At 39.0% G+C, this 19,133-nt stretch overlaps 1 protein-coding gene across 7 annotated transcripts in view; it reads right to left on the minus strand.

Moving 5' to 3' along the window:
- PLEKHA5 (pleckstrin homology domain containing A5) overlaps positions 1-19,133 on the minus strand; it is a 157,248-nt gene that overhangs the window by 135,999 nt on the left and 2,116 nt on the right. For all 7 annotated transcript variants that reach the window (XM_030960053.1, XM_030960057.1, XM_030960052.1 and 4 more), the window contains exon 3: positions 17,996-18,053. In XM_030960053.1, coding sequence (XP_030815913.1) covers positions 17,996-18,053 — 58 coding nt within the window. The remainder of the gene's footprint in view (positions 1-17,995; positions 18,054-19,133) is intronic.

A 19,133-nucleotide genomic window follows, 5' to 3' on the forward strand; every position in this document is an offset into this window, starting at 1 on the left:
TTCTCTCATTAAATCTTTGTGCCTAGTAAAGCTTCAGTAGGAAGATCAGTAAGATTTTCATGTTTACATAGTTTATTTTCAAAACAAGCTAAAGCCAAAACATCACTATAAGCAAACAAGTCTTCCCATGCAGCCACGCTTTGTGCACACACAGCACCCATCAAAGCTTCAGTGATAAGATACAGTCAGAGATACTCTGCAAGAGCTTCTCTGAGTACCTGCAGCACCATAATTAAAACAACATTCCTCCCACTGACTCCTGGCCAATTAAAATGTATTCCCTGGTGACAAATGCTGCTCTCCAGAGCTGCTGGAGCAGGTTGGAGCCACACAGCAGGGATGGGATCAGCGGCAAACACCTGGGGCAGGTGGGATGCACAGGGATGCCTTGTGTGGTATTTGCTGGGTTTCTATGACGGAGGAAATAATGAATTTGACTCCATGTTCTTAGAAGATTAAATGATTATATTGTAATACTATATTACATTAAAGAATGCTATACTAAAATTATGCTAAAGAATAGAGAAAGGATACAGACAGAAGGCTAAAAGATAATAATGAAAAACTCCAGAGTCCGACACAGCCTGTGATTGGTCATAAAGTTAAAACTATTCACACATGGGATAAACAATTTCCAACCACATTCTAAAGCAGCAAAACACAGGAGAAACAAATCAGATAATTATTGTTTTAATTTTTCTCTGAGGCTTCTCAGCTTCCCAGGAGAAAGTCCCGGGCAAAGAGATTTTTCCACAAAATATGACAGTGACAGCCTTGCTTTGGCCATTACAAGATTCACAAGTGGGCTACCAAACGAAAGGAGTGAGCACAGGGTTCTGTGACTGCATGTGGAAACACTTTCCACGTGTTTTCAGCCACTTTCCTGAACAACAGAGATTTGGAACACCAGCCACAAGGGCCAGCTCCCCTTGATTTGTGATTCCTCCTGGTACCTCTCTTATTGGAATATACAGCAAATCTGTTCCTCACTTGCCTTTCTACCATTTCTGACTTTGGAGACTTGCAGTCTCAGCTCTCAGTGAGGTATTCCAGGCATTCCCCAAATGAAGCTCTTCCATCTCTGAGCACCCCTGTCAAACTCCTCCGTGTCTCCAGTTCCATTATATCACTTTCCTGTTAAACCAGTACTACCTTAGCATAGAACTCTGCTCCTATTTCTAGACTGAACTGGAACAATATTATTTCAGATGTCAGGCCTTTAAAAATTCCACTTTTCCAGCTGCAATTTGATTTTAAGAAGTCTGTTTTCTCTGCACTGTGGATGAAGGCCACAGCTTCTGCTTCTTCTCCTAAATGGAAGTGATAAAATACAATCCAAATATCAATAGATTACATTTTTTTCCCATCCTAAGGGCATGCAATTCTGTCAATTCATAAGCTTAGCATCATACTTTCCAAATGAAATTATTAAAAAAAATCCCGCTCTCCTAAACAGCTTAGGACTCTCCAAGCATTAGAAATACCAGTAAGGCAACAAATTGATAAAGTTGCATATAAAGTTTTTTTTAAATGCATGCAGAGTTTCCTCGCTCAAATCACAAGAATATCCATTCAAAAAGCAACATTTGCTTCAAGTTTATTTCAGCAAAGTGGAAATAAAAGATTCAATTAAGATACTGACTCAAAAGGAGACAAAGAGGAAAAAAAAAAAAACCCAAAACAACCAACTTATCCAACTTTGGAAAGTCATCACTAAAATTTATGACCTGGTGGCTCCATAAGCTGAAGTGATAAAATAGCATCTATTATCTGCAGATTGCCTTTGCAGAGGTTCAAATCATATCAGGGAACAACAACAACCCAAAAAACGAACAAAAACAAACAAACAACCAAAAAAGCAACCTGTTATTTAACTCCAACTTCAATTTTAATTTTAGTGCCCACTTCACAAAAATCTGTACCACAATTCACAAGAGTTGGGATACATTTGAAAATTTTTGAAGGTCTGAAAGAAAATGGAGCTTATACTCCTCTGTAATGTGTTACTGCTGAATTCAGTGTTCACCTTGACACACTTAAAGTGAGAGGGCAGTTTTCTTCCTAGTTATCTTAAATAAGAAACAGATTGTTTTATTTTGTTTAATTTATTATTTAAAGAAACCAGTGGTAAAATCTGCAAGGAAAGGGATTTCAATGTTCAAGTTGGTACCTAAAGAATGAAAACTACATGTCAGCTAAAAAGAGGAAAACCTTGAACCACTATTAACACTACACAGATGTGCTTTTTTTGGTTATTTTAATTTTGAAAAGTCCCTCTCTCCAGGCAAATGAAAAAAAATTAAAAAGAAAATCAATTAAGTACTCAAAATGAGCAAGTATATAGAGGAAAAAACATTTACCAAAACAAATTCTCTATAGAATGCCATTATACATCTCATATTTTTTTTTAATGCTGACTACCTATACAGGGTAACCAAGAAAATATTGTAATTGGCCTCTACCTTCATATTCTTCCACCTATTAATCTTCCACCACAAAGAAAACCTTTAATCTGTTTTTGTGGCAAAATAATGTCCGACAAGCAGATGGTTAATTTTGGTTAGATAAAAAAAAAATCCTTTAAAAAGGAGAGCTGAGCCATGTAAAATATTTAACATGAACCACTTCAGCTGCCTCGAAACAGGTTACAAAGACACAAAAACTCTTGATGAATTCACGCTATTCAGTTCATCTGCTGCCAAGACAGGTCATATCTTGAAAACACCGCAGTTCTCCTCAGCTCAAAGGAAGCAGCTCCTGTATGTAAATTCCTGTCTTAATTTCATGTAGGGTGTTCATCACTGTCTCCTCAGCTGCCAGGACTGCACATCAATCCTGGTCCTGAGCATTTGGAGAAACAATCTTTCCTGCAAATATTTTCTTTCCTCTATTAGAAGTTTTATTTTGAAGAAATGCGTCCAGAGGGATGCTGCCTGTTCCCACAGAGCTCCCCATTTACTGTAATCACAAAATATTTACATGCCTACAGCTGCTGATGCACACCAGCTCTTACTCTGTACCATTATCTTCTTTTAGGATTTGCACCTCCTCAGCTTTCCATGAGTCAGTTTTCCCCAAATTATTATCCTGGCCATTACCACAGCACCAGGTGAATCAAAGTGGGAACACTGGAAGGGGAGTACAGCAAATTACTGAAAACAAAATCCCAGCTTCAAAGACCCTTCCACACACAATATTTATATACTCTTCTTTACTATGCCTTGAGCAAGTAAATATATATATATTTATTAAATATCCAAGTATAGCTTACAAACTAGCAATGGTCTTATAGAATTTTGGTGGTCAAAAGAATCACCAAAACAGCAATCAGAAAAAGCTCAAAGCAGTGTCACCACAGAGCTCTAGAATTAACATTTCCATGGTATTTTGTGCAAAACATGGTCTAAAAAGCATGAAAAGCTGAGATGGTTTGAAAAGTGAACAAACATGAGCAGTGGTTTTATACACAAATTAAAAAAAAATTAAAAACATAAGTCAACCCAAGTTGGTAAATTATGGAAACGTATTATGAAATTACATTCTTCTCCATTCCCACCTCTTTTATTTGAGTGCTGAGTGCTAAGAATGCACCATTATGTGGAATTTAGTCAGGCAAATTCTTTTTTTTGTTTTATCATTTCAATACATAACTTGGAAAGCAACCAGTGAAATAGCACAATTTATCTCTAAAAATAAGACCAGAGATTTTAGTGGCTCTTGATTATGTTTTTCTTACAAGGATCCTTTACAGAAAAGTACAAGTTTCACTTTAGAGCCCTGATAATTAGTGCCTGTGGGAATAAAGCAAATTATTTTTTCCACAGCAACATAATTTCCTGTAACTTTAATTTTTACATTATTATATTCTGGTGGTTGCTCAGACATAAGACTTTACTGTCTATGGTGTGATCAGGATTTGAAACAATTATCTGTGTTCAGTTTAATCTCCCTCATCCAAAAAAAAAGTTAGATTTATAGTTATTAAAAAACTGTGTATGAAGAAAAAGTATTTGCCAATAAACTCCACATAATTTTAGGGCTGCTAACAAATTTGGATTCAATTTTTTAAGATGACAAAATCTAACAGATGCCACCTGTAAGTGCACCTGGAGCAGAGGTGTTGCAGCTGCCTTCCTGAAGGTGAGAACTTACTCCCAAAACTCAGAATCCATCTTCAGTGGCTGGGAAAAGCTTAATGCACAGAAAAGGGGTGCAGAGAAACTGGTGAAATGCAGATGTCCAGAGCTGCCAGTGGTTTGCAGACAGGCAGCACTGCAGAGGTGACACTCCAAAGTCACCCCCAAGTGGCTCACGGGCAGGCTGAGGAAACCACTGCTGCTCTCAGAGCGGTTTATTTTCACTCAGCAATGGGATGAAACAGTGTCTTACAGGGCACAGAGCTGTGCAAAAGACAGCAGAGGCAACCACCCTTTCCTACTGAAATAAAAACCAAATATCAGCACTTTTTTTCAAGTCTTAATGATGCACGGGGATGCTATGTTTAATCATCACACCTCATGAGGAGGAATCATGAAACACTTCAAAAAAAAGCTTCTAAAAAAGACCAGTGTTCTACTTGATTGAAAAAAAGAAACCCAAACAAACCCTACATTCCCTTGTAGACATCTCAGCCAGAAATACTGGATCTTTCCCAAAATAAATGCTGGGGTTACAGAATTGGAGGAGGAAAAGCAGTGATGCCATGATGAGCTCAATGGACATTATGTGTTTCACTCAGGCAGCTCCAGAACCCAAACCGGACCAATCCAGATGGTGAAATGAGGCACTTATTGGTGTTTAAAACACCCTCAATCCCTGACTTTAGAAATTCAACAGCATTGCTGTGAAGTGTTGTAAAAAACAAACAACGAAACCTCACAAATCACAGCTAGTCACATGCCAGACTTCTTGCAATCTTGCTGATGAAATTCCCATCATTTTCAAATGGACTTTGGGAATGACTATTACATCATTACATAAACAGCAACAAAAAAACCCCCCACACATACATTCTGTTATTAAGTGAAAAAATTGCTTTTCATTTTATTTTAAAAGAATAGAACTGATAGATGAGCTGTTCCTACTCCTTCACAGTCTGAGTTTTTACTTGAATATTTTAAGGAATGGCCTCCCAGCACACAGGGGTTTATTCTTTTCATTTTTAGAGAGAAAAGGTATGAAATGTTCATCTCCCAAGTAAATTATTTCTAGTAAAAAATGCTGCCCAATGGCACAAAACTAAGTATTAATAAACCTGTTCAAGGAATGCATTTTAGTTCTATTCTTGAACGATAGTTTTACACTCCATAATACATTCATCTCTGCTTCAGAATGAGTATTTCATAATGTATTCATTTGAACTTAACATTACTCTGCTTACATGACAGCCACTAATGCTGTTCATTTTAAAATCTGTTTTATTCTCTGTTCAGCACTGTAGTTTTTCACCAATACCTCTAATAGTTATTTTCAATATCCACTTACTCCACTGAGAAAATCAAAGTGTAGCATTCAGTAACCAAATATTCCTTCATCTGAACATCATGAAGTTTCCCAGACAAAACCATGAAACTTTACCAGGAACATAACAAAAACATTGTGAAGCGCTAGGGACTTATCTAACGACCATAACACTATTTATCTCCTCACAAAAATAAAACAGCTTTGATTTTTAAAGAAAGCAAACATTCCCTGACCACAAGCTGTATTTTTCTGTTGCCATTTCACAGTGACATTACCATGACATCTTATAGACCTGGAGAAAGAACTGGTCTTGCCATGGTGCGGCCACCAGAAAATACCAAAGGACAACTCAACTCCTGGCTTGTCTATAAATATTCAGCGGTTATTTTCTTCTGATTTCATCAATTAGACAGATTCTTCCCCAAACTAACAGCAGCCAGTCTTTCACAGACAACAATCTCAAAGAAAAATAGAGCTAAAATATTTCAATTTACTGACAGCAGCCCTACACAGCAAAACCCCCTCGAGTCCAGTTGTTAATCTCTGCTTCCCCTCCTGGTAAAACGAGAAGTTCTGGTCCCTAGCAGCTCACAGATGCAAGCAATTCAAACCATCACATGGCAAATTAAAGAGCATCACTGAGCTGAAGGGATCACAGGGAGCAATTCTACCTCCAAAGAATGGCCAGCAGGTTGTTTGAAGCACAGCAGAAAGTCATCAAGAGCAATTTGTCTTTGCTGTGCCATGTGAGTTTACCCCTGCCCATTCTTTTTCAGGCAGAAAGGAAGGAGAGAAGGAGGTGAGGGGAAATATGGAGGAATGGATGGGCTGAAGATTTTATTTACAGCACATTAGTTGAACGTTTAAGCGTCACTGTATTAAATATGTTGCCAGTGAGCATGCAAAAACATTCACCTCTTTGTCATTTATAGAAATAAATCAAGTAATCTAATCCATCAGCGTACAGAGAGAGGTTTCTAAACATATCTGTTAATTACCACAATTCTAGTGAGAAGTCCCTCGTGCACACTTTCACATTAGTGGGAAAAAGTAAGCTTAATTAAAGTAAAAAAAAAAAAAATCTGTAAAGCTTAATATATAATTCAAAGTCTTGACTTTTCAACATTTAGCAGTATATCCAGAGCAGGTTTTAATTTTGACTGAATAGCAGAAAATCCTGCTGGGTTCATTTCAGGCTGCAGGCATTTGATACTGCACTGACCTCGCAGTATTTACATTCCCCTTAGGAAAATCTGGCATGCAGTCCAACTGGGGAAGATCATGTCTAACACTCCTTGAGCTACCAGTGCTAGAAGCACAAGCAGAGTAACAGTGAAAATAGTAGGGTGAACAATAAGGGCATGTATACAGAAATAAAATAAAAAGGAAGAGAAAGAGAAGGTCAAACAGCAGAAGAAGAGAAGAACTGAAGAGACAAAGAGCTGGAGACAGTTGTTTTTCTGATATAAATAAATCCCTATTCTTTTTTTCCAAACCAGCGGTGCAGAGAGGTTTTTAGACTACTAAAGAACCAAATTACTTCAGCTCAAGCAAAATAAACTGATCAGAAAACTTGAAATATTTGCCTTTGATCAAAACAAAGTAACAGCTGCCAACTGCAGCTTTGTCCGCCTTGCATTTGATTTTTTGTTGTGGTTGACGTATCTATGTCAAATTTGGACAGAAAAAACCCCAAACCATAAAATCCTCCATAAACTCTGCTTTGACCATTCCCTCTACACTCCTAATAGAGACACTTGGTGAACCCAGCTGTTAAATCAAATCCAAAACCTATTCACCTCCATTCATTACAATTCAGGTCCCTACTGCTGCAAAGAAATTAGGTAGGAATACAAGAGCCAATTTTCCACAAATTGTACTCCAATTTTTCTTAGACCCATCTTCAAACGAGTGAAACATTTTGTTTGTTCTTTACAGATTCACTCTGCCAGCAACATAATCTCCTGTATACCAAGCCTGGTGAAAGCGTATGAGACACACAGGTTCTGAAACAGTGCCAGATTCATTTCTTCACCTCTTTGAAAAAATAAATAAAAGCTTTAAGTTACCAGAAGAAAACTCTGTTTACAATTGTGCAAGGCAGTTTTTCAAGGAAAATATAATAAAAGCAAGAACTCTTGTCTAAGCTAATGATTGCTATAGTCGACAAAAACGATGCTACCTTCAATCCTCATTAAAAGTTTGAGAAGTCTCGGTCTGCACTAATGACTTTAAAACAACATCACTAAAAGTCAGAAAGAAAAAAAAACCAACTCCATTACCGAGCAAAAGACTTCCTCCCCCTCTTCTTTTAAGACCTGATAATTCCAACTCCTCAGCCTGATGCAATCTTTGCTTAAATCATCGAGGGCTGTGAAACACAGCAAAGCCCACTTAAGAGCCTAATAGGACACCAGCACTTTAATCAACAGACTCTACTTATGTCTCACTGCTTTTTCAGCAACTAAATAGCAAGATTTTCAAGGAACTTACATATCTGAAACTCCAAAGTGTTTGGAGGCAGCAGGCACCCAAACAAAAGATTCTAATGAACAGGATAAAACACTGGCATTTGAATTGCTGAATTTGATAGCACTTTTTGTTGTTTTGAACCGCAAAACGAGCAATCAGAGGCACCAGAAATCCTGAATTTCTTGTTAGACAGGTTTGGCACTCTCACCTGAAGCTGGATGAAAACCACAGAGTGAGCTCAACTCTGAAGCACACTGCAAAGTGTCTAGCTTAGAATGTAAGAATAAGGAGCACTTCAGGAAAAGGGGCAAATTTTTATTATATTTTGAAAGTGTAGCAAAATGCAAATATTCCAGGTAAGAAACTTGGGAGTGGGTGGTCTGCAGAAGAGGCACACAGAACAATGTGCTATGCCTATGTATGTGAGTATATATATGTAAGAAATAAACACTAGTGGTAACAGGAAGACCAAAAGGACAACCTTTCATTAAATTTGCATTTAAACAGATATCACTTTACCATACTACCAGGCATCACTCATCTAAATAATTCTAAAATGTCACCTTTTGTGCTCTTTACTATGTACTGTGTAATATATTCACCCAGAAAAGTAGGCAAATTTAATGGTTTTGTTGTCAGTTTATCTGCTCTTAAGAACAAAAACCTTTCCTTAAACCCTCCTCTTTGTGGCAATCACTACAGAGAAAGTTTAAATCTGGGAAACTCTTAAATTCAGTTTACAGGAAAAAAACCTTTTCATTTAGTTATTGAATTGTCAGACAGACAGGAGTTGCAGATGAAGAAACCCAAGGCTCAGTACAGAAGAAATAAAACACCTTTGGCAGCAGTGTTGGCACAGTCCACACCCTGCTTCCTTCCACAGCACTCCAAGGCAAGGTTGGTGAAGAGACCTTGCAGATTGCAGAACTGCCAGCTCAAGACTGCAGAATTGCCAGCTCATTTCTACCGGCAGCTGAGCAACAGGAGGGGCACAGGCAGGAGCCAAGGCTGCCTGGCAGGGATCAGGACATCCCTGCTACAGTGCCTAGGGATGGGTGTAAGAAACCCCAACCCAGTGCTTTTAACAGACCACAAACTCCAAATGCATTGCCCAAGACTCCCATTGCTGAGTGTAAATATTTAGGCTCCCAAACTCTTCCAGTTCACAAGAAATTCACAGAATGACCAGGTTGGAAGAGATCTTCAAGATCATGCAGTCCAACCCATCCCCAACACCTCAACTAAACCCTGGCACCCAGTGCCACATCCAGGCTTTGTTAAACACACCCAGGGATGGGGACTCCACCACCTCCCTGGGCAGAACATTCCAGAACTTTATCACTCTTTCTGCAAAGAAGTTTTTCCTAATTTCCAACCTGTATTTCCCTTGGTGCAGCGTGAGGCTGTGTGCTCTGGTTGTGTCAGTGCTGCTGGAGAAAGAGCCCAGCCCCAGCTGAGCACAGGCACCTTTCAGGAGCTGAAAGGTTTAAGTCATGTAATAAAGTCACCCCTGAGTCTCCTTTTCTCCAGGCTGAGCACCCCCAGCTCCCTCAGGGGTTCCTCACAGGGTTTGTGTTCCCAGCCCCTCTGGATGTGCTCAGTGTCCCAAGGTCCTTCCCAAACTGAGGGGCCAGAGCTGGGCACAGCACTCAGGTGTGCCCTCACCAGGGAGAGGGGCAGGGGCAGAGTGACCTCCCTGCTCCTGCTGGCTACTCATTGTAGGACAATGTTCACAAGCACCTCCTGTCTGACCTAGGGCAGCTTTAGTGACCTACTCCTCCAAAATTCACTGTAACAGGGATATCTTTAGATTTCAATTAAGCGAGTTCAAAATTTATTGGTTCAGAAGTCTAATTATTTTAACTCTGCTGATAGAACAAAGATGGATCAAATCAGCAGAAGCTGAAATGTTATTAATTGAAAAAAAAAACAAACCAAAAAATAAGTTAACATTTGTGTGCTTTGGCAACTGAAAATATTTCAGTGTTTGAGACCAGGTAAGCAACTGATACCCACATCAAGCAGAGAAGATCTGAGTTTGTACCACAAGAGAGATTTCAGATCAGAACAGATGATATGAATATCTAATGAGGTTTAGCTTGCATCATTCTTCTGATTAAAATTCATCATTAAAATGAACACTTGCTCTTACGACATTGATTGCTCAAACATGCATTTTTGTTTGCAAATTTCTTTTTCAACCTTTGCATCAAACCTTCCAAAGATTTCAACCACAGAGTTTTATATTCATCTAGAGGATTTTCCTTGTTCATCAAAAAATACAAAAGTCACCCTACAAAACAGTGTGAACATAATCTAAAATCCACAACAAAACTCTCCCCCCAGAGTCTTAGCCATGAGGATACCAAGTTCCCCTTTTAGGCATTCCAGTAAATCAGATTAAAAGGTTTTCTGCTTCACCATAAGCATTTCAGAGCACCATGTGTTTATTCTTGTTGCTCACAAAATTTTATTGCGAAGAGAGATTTCTGTCCTTTTTATAAGCCAAGTTCATTGAAAAATTTTAACGATTATACATCACATGTTTTTACTCATCTTTCAAAAATAGATTCTCAGAAATTATAAATGTTATGGACATTGGTCAGTAGCTGCATAATCTGCAGGATTTAATAAAAAATTAAAAAAATCCAGAATGACAGAATTTTACTAGTAGTACGCTCAGAACATCCAAAGCTGTATTTTTGCAGGATTTGTGCAATTACAGTATCCTGCTTATTCAGTGAGTAGTAAACATGATAAAAGCTTCCAGGAAATACTGGAATGGAAAGATGGCATTTGAAATTGGAACTCTCACCAGGCATTTTGCTTTCAAACACCTTTTCTTACTAGGACCACTCTTGCCTGGTCTGACACACTGAAACATTTCCAGTTAATAAAGCACAAAATTTGTTTTTAAAGCACTTGTTCCTATTAAACATGATTTCTAATAGACTCTGGAAGAAGAAAAAGCAGGGAGCCAATTTTAAAGGTTAGACTGCTTGGCAATATACCTTTCCCTGCAAATAATTGTTCTTACTAAATGAAGAGTGGAGAAAGCCATGAAGAACTAAGTTTGTGGAGCCTCCTGAATATGGAGAAGTCTTTTTAATTGGTTATATAAAGCTTCAACACAATCACAGGCCACATAGGCATTCAAAATACTGTCTTAAAAGTCTTTTTTTTCCCTACCCCGTAGATTTCAAACAAGTATTCAATGCAAGTTTCATAGGTGTGGAGCAGAAAGATGCAACTTCACAACCAACCATACAACCAGACCTTCCTGTCCTGGCCAGCACTGGGAAGCAGAGTTTCACTGCAGTGCCTCTGCTGTCAAGTTCCCATCCCCAAATTTCCACTTCTGATGGTGGCTCCTCATGCAGCTTCTGTCCCCCCTCAACATCATTGCCAGAGAACCCCTTCCCCTCAACCAAATGCAAGAGAACTGCAAGGCATGGTTATCTCACACATCCCAAAGCAAGAAGGCAAGGGAGGAGGAAGAGAGAGAGAGGGAAGGGAAAGAGTTTAAATTTAGATATTTACTTACTGAAGCACAGAAAAGAACACACATCCAGGCACCACTGCTGGCAGAAATCCCAGCAGTCAGGGCTGTGGAGCTTCGCTTCCAGCAAGGATTTCTTTGCCTGAAGCTCCACAGGAGCTTTCTCTCCCTCTCACAGGAGTGAACTGAGGAGTGCTCTGCACTGCCAGCCCCAGTGTATCTCAGCTTTAATGCAAGTGGAATTCATTAGAATAGGAGCTGGGGTAACATAAACATGTGCAGGAAAAACAGGCTTGGTGCAACACCACAACACACACCAGGTTTGATCAGCACACCAAAACTCTGTCAGACCACAGGGATTTAAAAAAAAAAAAAAAAAAAAAAGTGGGTGCAACTCCTTTAAAGCAAAAGCAGGACATAAAAGGCACCAGGTGGAATTTGGACCTGTGAAAGTTCTAACAAATACAAGTGGATTGTATAACAATAGAGGTGAGGTGTTTTTGGAAGTGTCCCTCAGCTCCAGGTGCTGCAGGATATGGGTACCAAGATGGGGAGAAGAAAAAGAACCCGTGCAGCACCCAGACACAACAGGAAGATGAAATAGCCGCAAAACCATTCTTAAGAAGGCACATAAATTTTTTTTTTTTTTTGCAAAGGGGGGAGGATTTGGGGGAAAAAAAAGTACCACTGCATTTAGTAAACATTGCAGCAACCACCTACATGAAAGTTTTGATTGATAGCATTTCCTTTGCTTTTTGCCATCCTTCACACGTGGTGAATACCAAAAATGAAAGACCATGTAAGAATTCACTTCACTGTAGTAAATGTAGAGTATATCCACTTTATCTGCTCTTAGTACTTAATCACCAAAGAAGACCAAAGCCAGGGAAAAGATCTTTCCACTTCAAAAACAAGGTTCTAAAGCTATAGACCAATTTAATTTGGTTACAAATATCAAAAAAGTTTTGAGTGTCTTCAATATCTTTCTCATGGACTTCAGTATTTCATGTAACTACTTATGTATAGCTAATTTTGTGGTTTTAAATAATTATTCATTAATTCTCACAAGTGTTGAAAAACTTGGTAATGATTAAAAAAAATCAGTAAGCTCCTTCATGCTTTCAAGTCTTTCTCAGTGAAACTGAAGCATTTAAGGTATTGCCCAATTTAGAAACACACTTCAGGAAAGAGACAGCTCAAAATATCAACCACAGACGTCACAGGCAAAAAGAGCCTTTAGAAGCACAGCAATTCCTAACACTCACATTTGATATTCCACCTCCCAGCCTAACTTTGAAACAGATTCCTAAGCCAGGGATAATGGGCCCTCCCAGACCTGCACACGAGTCACACAACTTGTTTGTGCAGGGTGAACTTTTGCCACCCTTCCCTCTGGGAGAAACCCCATTAAGTTTGCTCCTAGGAAATCAGCTCCCAACTCCTTTTCCTGACTGCTCCTCTCTGCCTGGTTGTCTCTCCACTCCTCCTACAACTGCTCCCACCCTTTTAGCCTTCTCCTGCAGCCCAGCACTACCTACAGCCCTGTCCTTCCACATCCAAGCCATCAGAAGCTGTTTTTTGGATGCAGTCCCACCTCTCCTCTGACCCACACCCATTTCTTCCTGTGCCTAGAATCCTTCCACCTCCACACCCAGCTCCAGCTCTGCGGTATTTTTGGTTCTTGGAATATTTCAGTGCAAGAAAGAAGCAAATGTTCAAACAGATAATAAATGTGCAGGCATTCCCCAGAAGAAGTTCTCCTTATCTGAACGGCTTTGCTCACTACAAAAGGCACAAGGTAGTGTGTACTTAAATCCCAGTTCACCCATACACCATTATTTGACCTACAGGTCTCACCATATGAGAAAAAGAATTAAGTTTATTCTTCATTTTAGTAAAATAAAGGTTAGAGGTAACAAGAAAAGAACTGAATTTCTGGGAGGAATACTGCAATTCTTAGTCTGGGAGAAAAACAGTTTGATCTGTTCATATTTTTCTCAAATTGCATTTTTTCCTTTCAAGAAAGGGCTTTTCTGCAAACAACACTGGCTGTTTGATTTTTCTGGAGAAAGTCTCAGCTGAATGGGAAAGGATCTTTAGAATGCACATAAAAGACAAAGGTTCAAACGAAAGCTGAATCCTCAATGAGCACAGGTTTATTTTAGTAAACAAAAGAAACTCGGGCGCTGAATGAGATCTTATCCCTTTTAATCACTTAATAAATTTTTCTTGCCTTCCCAATTTTCAAGCTACATGTCTCCAATAAACAAACCTGCACTGACAAAAAGTCTCTATAAAAGCACACAAAACCTTTATTTGATATAACAGTGAATTCACCTTGGCTTTGGCCAGGCTTTGCCAATGCCTTGATTCAGCCAGCAACAGGCAAAAACTGTTCTGATGAACACAGAAAAAGGTAAACTTCAAAAGAAAATCCCAAAAATGAAACTTCAACCCTCTTAATTCTTTGAGCTTTTAAGCACTTTTGCAGTCAGCTTTCGTACTGCCCAAAAAGTGTCAGTCCCACAGCAAAGTTAAGAAAAACCAAATTCCAACATGCAAACAGTACTAATAGTACTTCTGTAGAAACCAACCTAGGCAGAGTGATGCAAAAATTCCACAAGTATCATCTTTGGATTGATTTTTAGAACAACCTTATTTCATAAATTAGTAATTTAAATAATATAATCCTTGTTTGAAAAGATGAAAAATATTTTCAAAATTGAACATATATTTAGAACTACTGCAGTGAGAACCAAAAATGCAAGAAAAGTAAGCAAATGCCTGAGTTTAGATCACTGGGTCATTTTAACCAATGATAAGGGTTTCTCAAAAACATGCACAAATGCACACACATATTTATGTCATTTTATGGTCCTCAAACCCAGTGCTTTGATGCTTAGAGATTATAAAGCCATCACAAGGTCCTAAAAACATCAAGCTGGAAAAATTCTCAATGATCTTACCAGGTGAGGAGTCTGAGCCCCATGACCAGGTGTATTTTCTCTACTGAGAAGTATCATAATGAGATTTTCCTGTGGGGTCCTTTTCCTCAGGCACTTATAAATAACATCAATCACTTAAGCTTCCCATACTACCATCCAGCTTAGATGTGTTTTGGGGACAAAACCCTTAACTTTTCAGAGTGCACAATACATTCAGCACAAGTAACCAGTCCAGTGAAGGACCCTAAGCAGGACAAAAGAAAAATAGCAGTTTGCTGCTATTTTCAAGCCTCAGGAGTTTTGCTTCATAATACAGAAGATTCAACACTTAACTGATGTTGTAATTGAATGTTATCAGTCCTACAGTCAAGGGCCCTATATCCTGGGTAAAAGTTTAGTTATTTCAGTAAAGTTTACTGCTAGAGCTCCCCCCCAAGTGCCAATGAAGGGATGTCAGTGCACAGGTCTCATGTAAAGTAAATAAATCCAGATTTCTCACCCTGAAAGAGACAAAACCCCCAAACAATGTAACCACTCTCCTGAGAACACACAAGGTATCCCGGCATTGCACATTTTTTAACTCCAAATAGCAAAATACATCTTTTGTCATTTGGGTTTGTCATTCGAGTGAGGAGGATGTGGGGAAATGATTCTGTCATTAGCAAATATTCTACTGTTCAAAAAAACCCAGAAAAAATAACATGCTAAAAAGGTCAAAGTCCTAGCTAGCATCAACTTACTCTGACAACCCTACACCAGCAGAAACCCACAGTATGCAATGGGAACAACTCCTTATCTGTCCCTGTTTTAAGTGTATCTTTCCACTTTAAAACTAGAACAAATTCAATGCCACAGGAGAGAAAAAAAATGTGTAAAATAGTCACTGTTTGGTATTTACTTATTCTGAAAGCGAGTGCACACATCCCAAGAAAAATACAGTGTCCTTTACAAAGAATCACATTTCAGTGCAGCCTGTATACTGAGTCATTTGTTTGAAATGCCAGTGCAAGGAATGTTAAGATTTAGCTGACGATTATCTCCTCGACATTATCCCAATTTGATTATACAGTGTTTACTACATCAAAGCCAAAAAAAAGCACAGTAATAGATTCAGCAACACACCCACTTGGAACACTGAAGACCTATTATTAAAGAACCAGAAGAATAATTTTCAAAAGGTTTTTATTTTCAAACACAGTCTAGCGTAAGATCTTACCATAAAGGAAGGTTGTTAAACACTTCTATTCAACCCACATATTTGAAGCTGTGCCTCAGAAGTTAGGTCAAATTATTTATGTGATCAGGAAACTTGACTGCCCTTCTTGTCTAACTCTGACTGGACACAGCAATCCAACAGACAGGTTTCAGTGGCTGAAGCACCAAAAGCATGGCATTAACATTCATTTCCTTGTAACTCATATGGAACATAAAGCAATATGCTTCTTTCAGACCTAACCACAAGCAAGCTTTCATTATTTATAGTTTTGCCATGGTTTTATTACACTGCAATTGACATAACAAACGCTAATATTCAGCAAATCAGTACACACAAATGAGCAGGGTATGGTTAGAAATCCACACGTGGGGGTGTTTGCATGGCAGGAGGTCACAACAGCCTGTGCTGTTTGCCCCTCATGCAGGAGCCCCACAGCAGTTAAAACTCAGACAACCAGAATTATTGTAATCAGCACATCACCCCGAGTTGCAGTGCCTAGGATTAGAAGACAGTGATTATAACGTTGTCTACATTAGCTCTCACATCCTCTCTAGCACCAGCAGGGCTGAATGTGAGACAGCTTTAAAAGGAGAAGCTATCACTGGGCAGGAATTCAAATTCAGCCCGAGACTCTACACAACAAACCAGTATTTAACTAAGGATGCCAAACTGGTCAGACCACGTGAACCTTTCAGCAGGCCTGACAGCACCAGCCCTGCTATCCTCCTACATCTGTCAAATCCCAGAGAAGTGTTTGTGCAACGTGTTTTCAAAGACAGCACAACTTCCAAACACAAACTGAGCTATTTGGTGCTGGCTATCAGCAAAACAATCAGCTCCATGTGCATCCTTCACAATTATGGTAATACCTTGAACACAAGATCTTGGAAGGACAAGGGCACACAAATAACCTAGCACTCAGTAAGTCTGTCCAGAAGAGCTCTACAACAGCTGTTCACACACTTGTTTATTCCAGGAGAACTCAAGTTGCTATTTTCCAGTTACTACAGCTGGCCAATACACTGCTTATAAGCACATTCTACAAGAAAAGCTTCCATCTCGTAGTTTAGAAGAATTTTTTTTCACATTGTATACACACACAAACACAGCTTTCTTTAATTCTCACTTGTCTTCATTTAACAATCTGCACAGAACTCCAGAGGTAAAATTCTCAATGGATCCCTGTCCTCAGTCTGGTGGGTTTCTTGTGAATTTCTACTCAGCGCTCCCGCAATGTCATTTGCAAGAAGGCAGAATGAACAGAAAAACGAACATGCTGCTTATCAACAAACAATCTGCCCTCCTAGACAGCACAGCACCTATTCTCGTCAGATTTTTGGGAGCATTATTATCTAATATATGTTTTTAAATTTTGTTTAGGACCAAATCAAACACACTGATATAAAATAAACCATGAAACACACACATAACATCCTCCTTACACCGTCTGCAAAGCATCTTACACAGAGCAGCAACCTTGTACTCAACACTTACAACACAGAAAAAACCTACCTGCAGCCTACAAATTCTATCTGTAACCTTCACTCATAAAAGTTATCACACTAATGACATTTTTAATTTAAAGACAGCAAACCAAACACACAGTGCAGTGAGCAAAAACTCCTGAATGAATTGAGAAAAGCCCGTGAATTGTTAAACAGAAGAAGCAGAAGCATGTTAACCAAATATACATAGGTGCCACTTAAAAATTTTCCAGGTGAGGATGGTCTAAGTATCTGGAGAGGAAAAGCCTGTAAGAAGTTTGTACAGATCCAACCAATACACCCTCTGGACTTCTATACAAGAGGTTGATTTTCATGTCTCTCATCCAAAAAGACAATACACACAGTAAGGCTACCACAGTGAACATGCTCCTCAAAACATACTAAAACTAGAACAAACAAAAAAAAGGAAATCAATGCTAGAAGCAGAAGCAGGAGGTCTGCAAAGAAAATGGCCAAATTAAACCTTCAGCATGGCTTTAAACCATGTAATTAGAGAACAGGGCTGAAACCAAGACTCTTCTCCCAGTGACGAAGTAAGATCTTGCCTTTGTGAAAGCATTAATGGCACAAGAGGGTACACACACAAATGTCAAGCAAACAGACAAATGCAAGGTTTTCTTGGCTTGCAAGGACATTTGTTGATAGATGGTTACATTCACAGCAGAAACTGCACTTGAATCTGCATCCTCAAACAGCTTGAATTAGCAAAAACAGTCAAGAAATTGTTTTAGCTGCGCAGAATTCAGTCAACAAAGGACTAGATACCCTATGAAAATTTAAATGCTCCTTTTGGATTTGTAGCACAACAGTTTCAGTATGGAAAGCATTCAGAATTACAGCAACATTTACACAAACTAATTGAAAATTATAGTATTGTGACAAACATTCAACTTACTTTACATAATATCTTGCACCTTCAAAAGTATAGGCTTCCTCCCAACCTGTGGGTAAATCTGGAAAACAAGCAGCAAAACATTCCAATTACCTTTTGAAATGAGAAATGATGCTAGCCATCCTGGTCTACTCCCTAACACCAAGGTAAGTTAAAACACTGGGTCTGATTGCTCATGTTGAAACCTTTAGTGCCAGAAACAAGGATTTCAGAATTGACTCACCAGACTGCCTAAGTGTGAATTCTGGAAGCCAAGAGAAGCTACACACCTGAAAACCTGACTGGGGTTTCTGGTTCTCAAATAATAACAAGGATGGTTTAAGTGTGCCCTCGTTTAACATTCCTTCCTTTGCCCAGAACTCAGGGTCATCCCCAGATCTCCCTGCCTTGAACTTCAGCAGCATCAGCTCACCTGGCAGGCAGAGATCTGAACAAAAACCCATCTAACTGAGCTACATGCAAGCCACAAGCTCCTTAAGAGGCACGATATCAACTGCACCACAGAGCATTAGCATTGTATTAGCATAATTCCACCACTGTTGTGACTAACAAGTGCTCCTGCAGTGTTTACAACTCTGTTGCATTTTACATGAAAATCGTTTTCCATGTAAATCTAGTGGAGGATGTGGGTGCATCTCTTCCTTTCTATTACCACTCTTTAACAGTCAGGAGTCCAGATATAAAAAACCCCCATACCACGAATGGTCAAAATTTTAGTTTCCTGGTGTATGGAAGCTCTGGAGATGTTGGGCACTTCCACCCTTAAAAGTTTGCCCCCATCAATAAAAATTATGATTGATACGTAGTGCTCTCCCATTGAATTATAAAAGCAAGAATGCATTTCCTAAAGAAAAAAAAATAAAAATCAGGCTGGGTTATGTGGTGGTTTTTATCCTCCTCATTACTTATTTGCTCTGGCTGCTTTTTTTCTTCACTCCCATCTTTCTGCAGAACAAAAATCAAGGTGTCTTTCGATAACAGCACGGGGCAAAGTACAGCAAACAGGAAGTCTCTCCAGCAGAAGTATTTATGGCTGCTCTAAGAACTTTGCAAAAAATACTCTTCCAGTGCTGAATAGCTCAAAGAATAAAAAGCACTTCAATCCATAATGGAGGACAAAGCTTTCCTCATCGTTTAGAAC

The sequence above is a fragment of the Camarhynchus parvulus genome, chromosome 1A (genome assembly GCF_901933205.1).
Source record: "Camarhynchus parvulus chromosome 1A, STF_HiC, whole genome shotgun sequence".
NCBI lineage: Eukaryota > Metazoa > Chordata > Aves > Passeriformes > Thraupidae > Camarhynchus > Camarhynchus parvulus.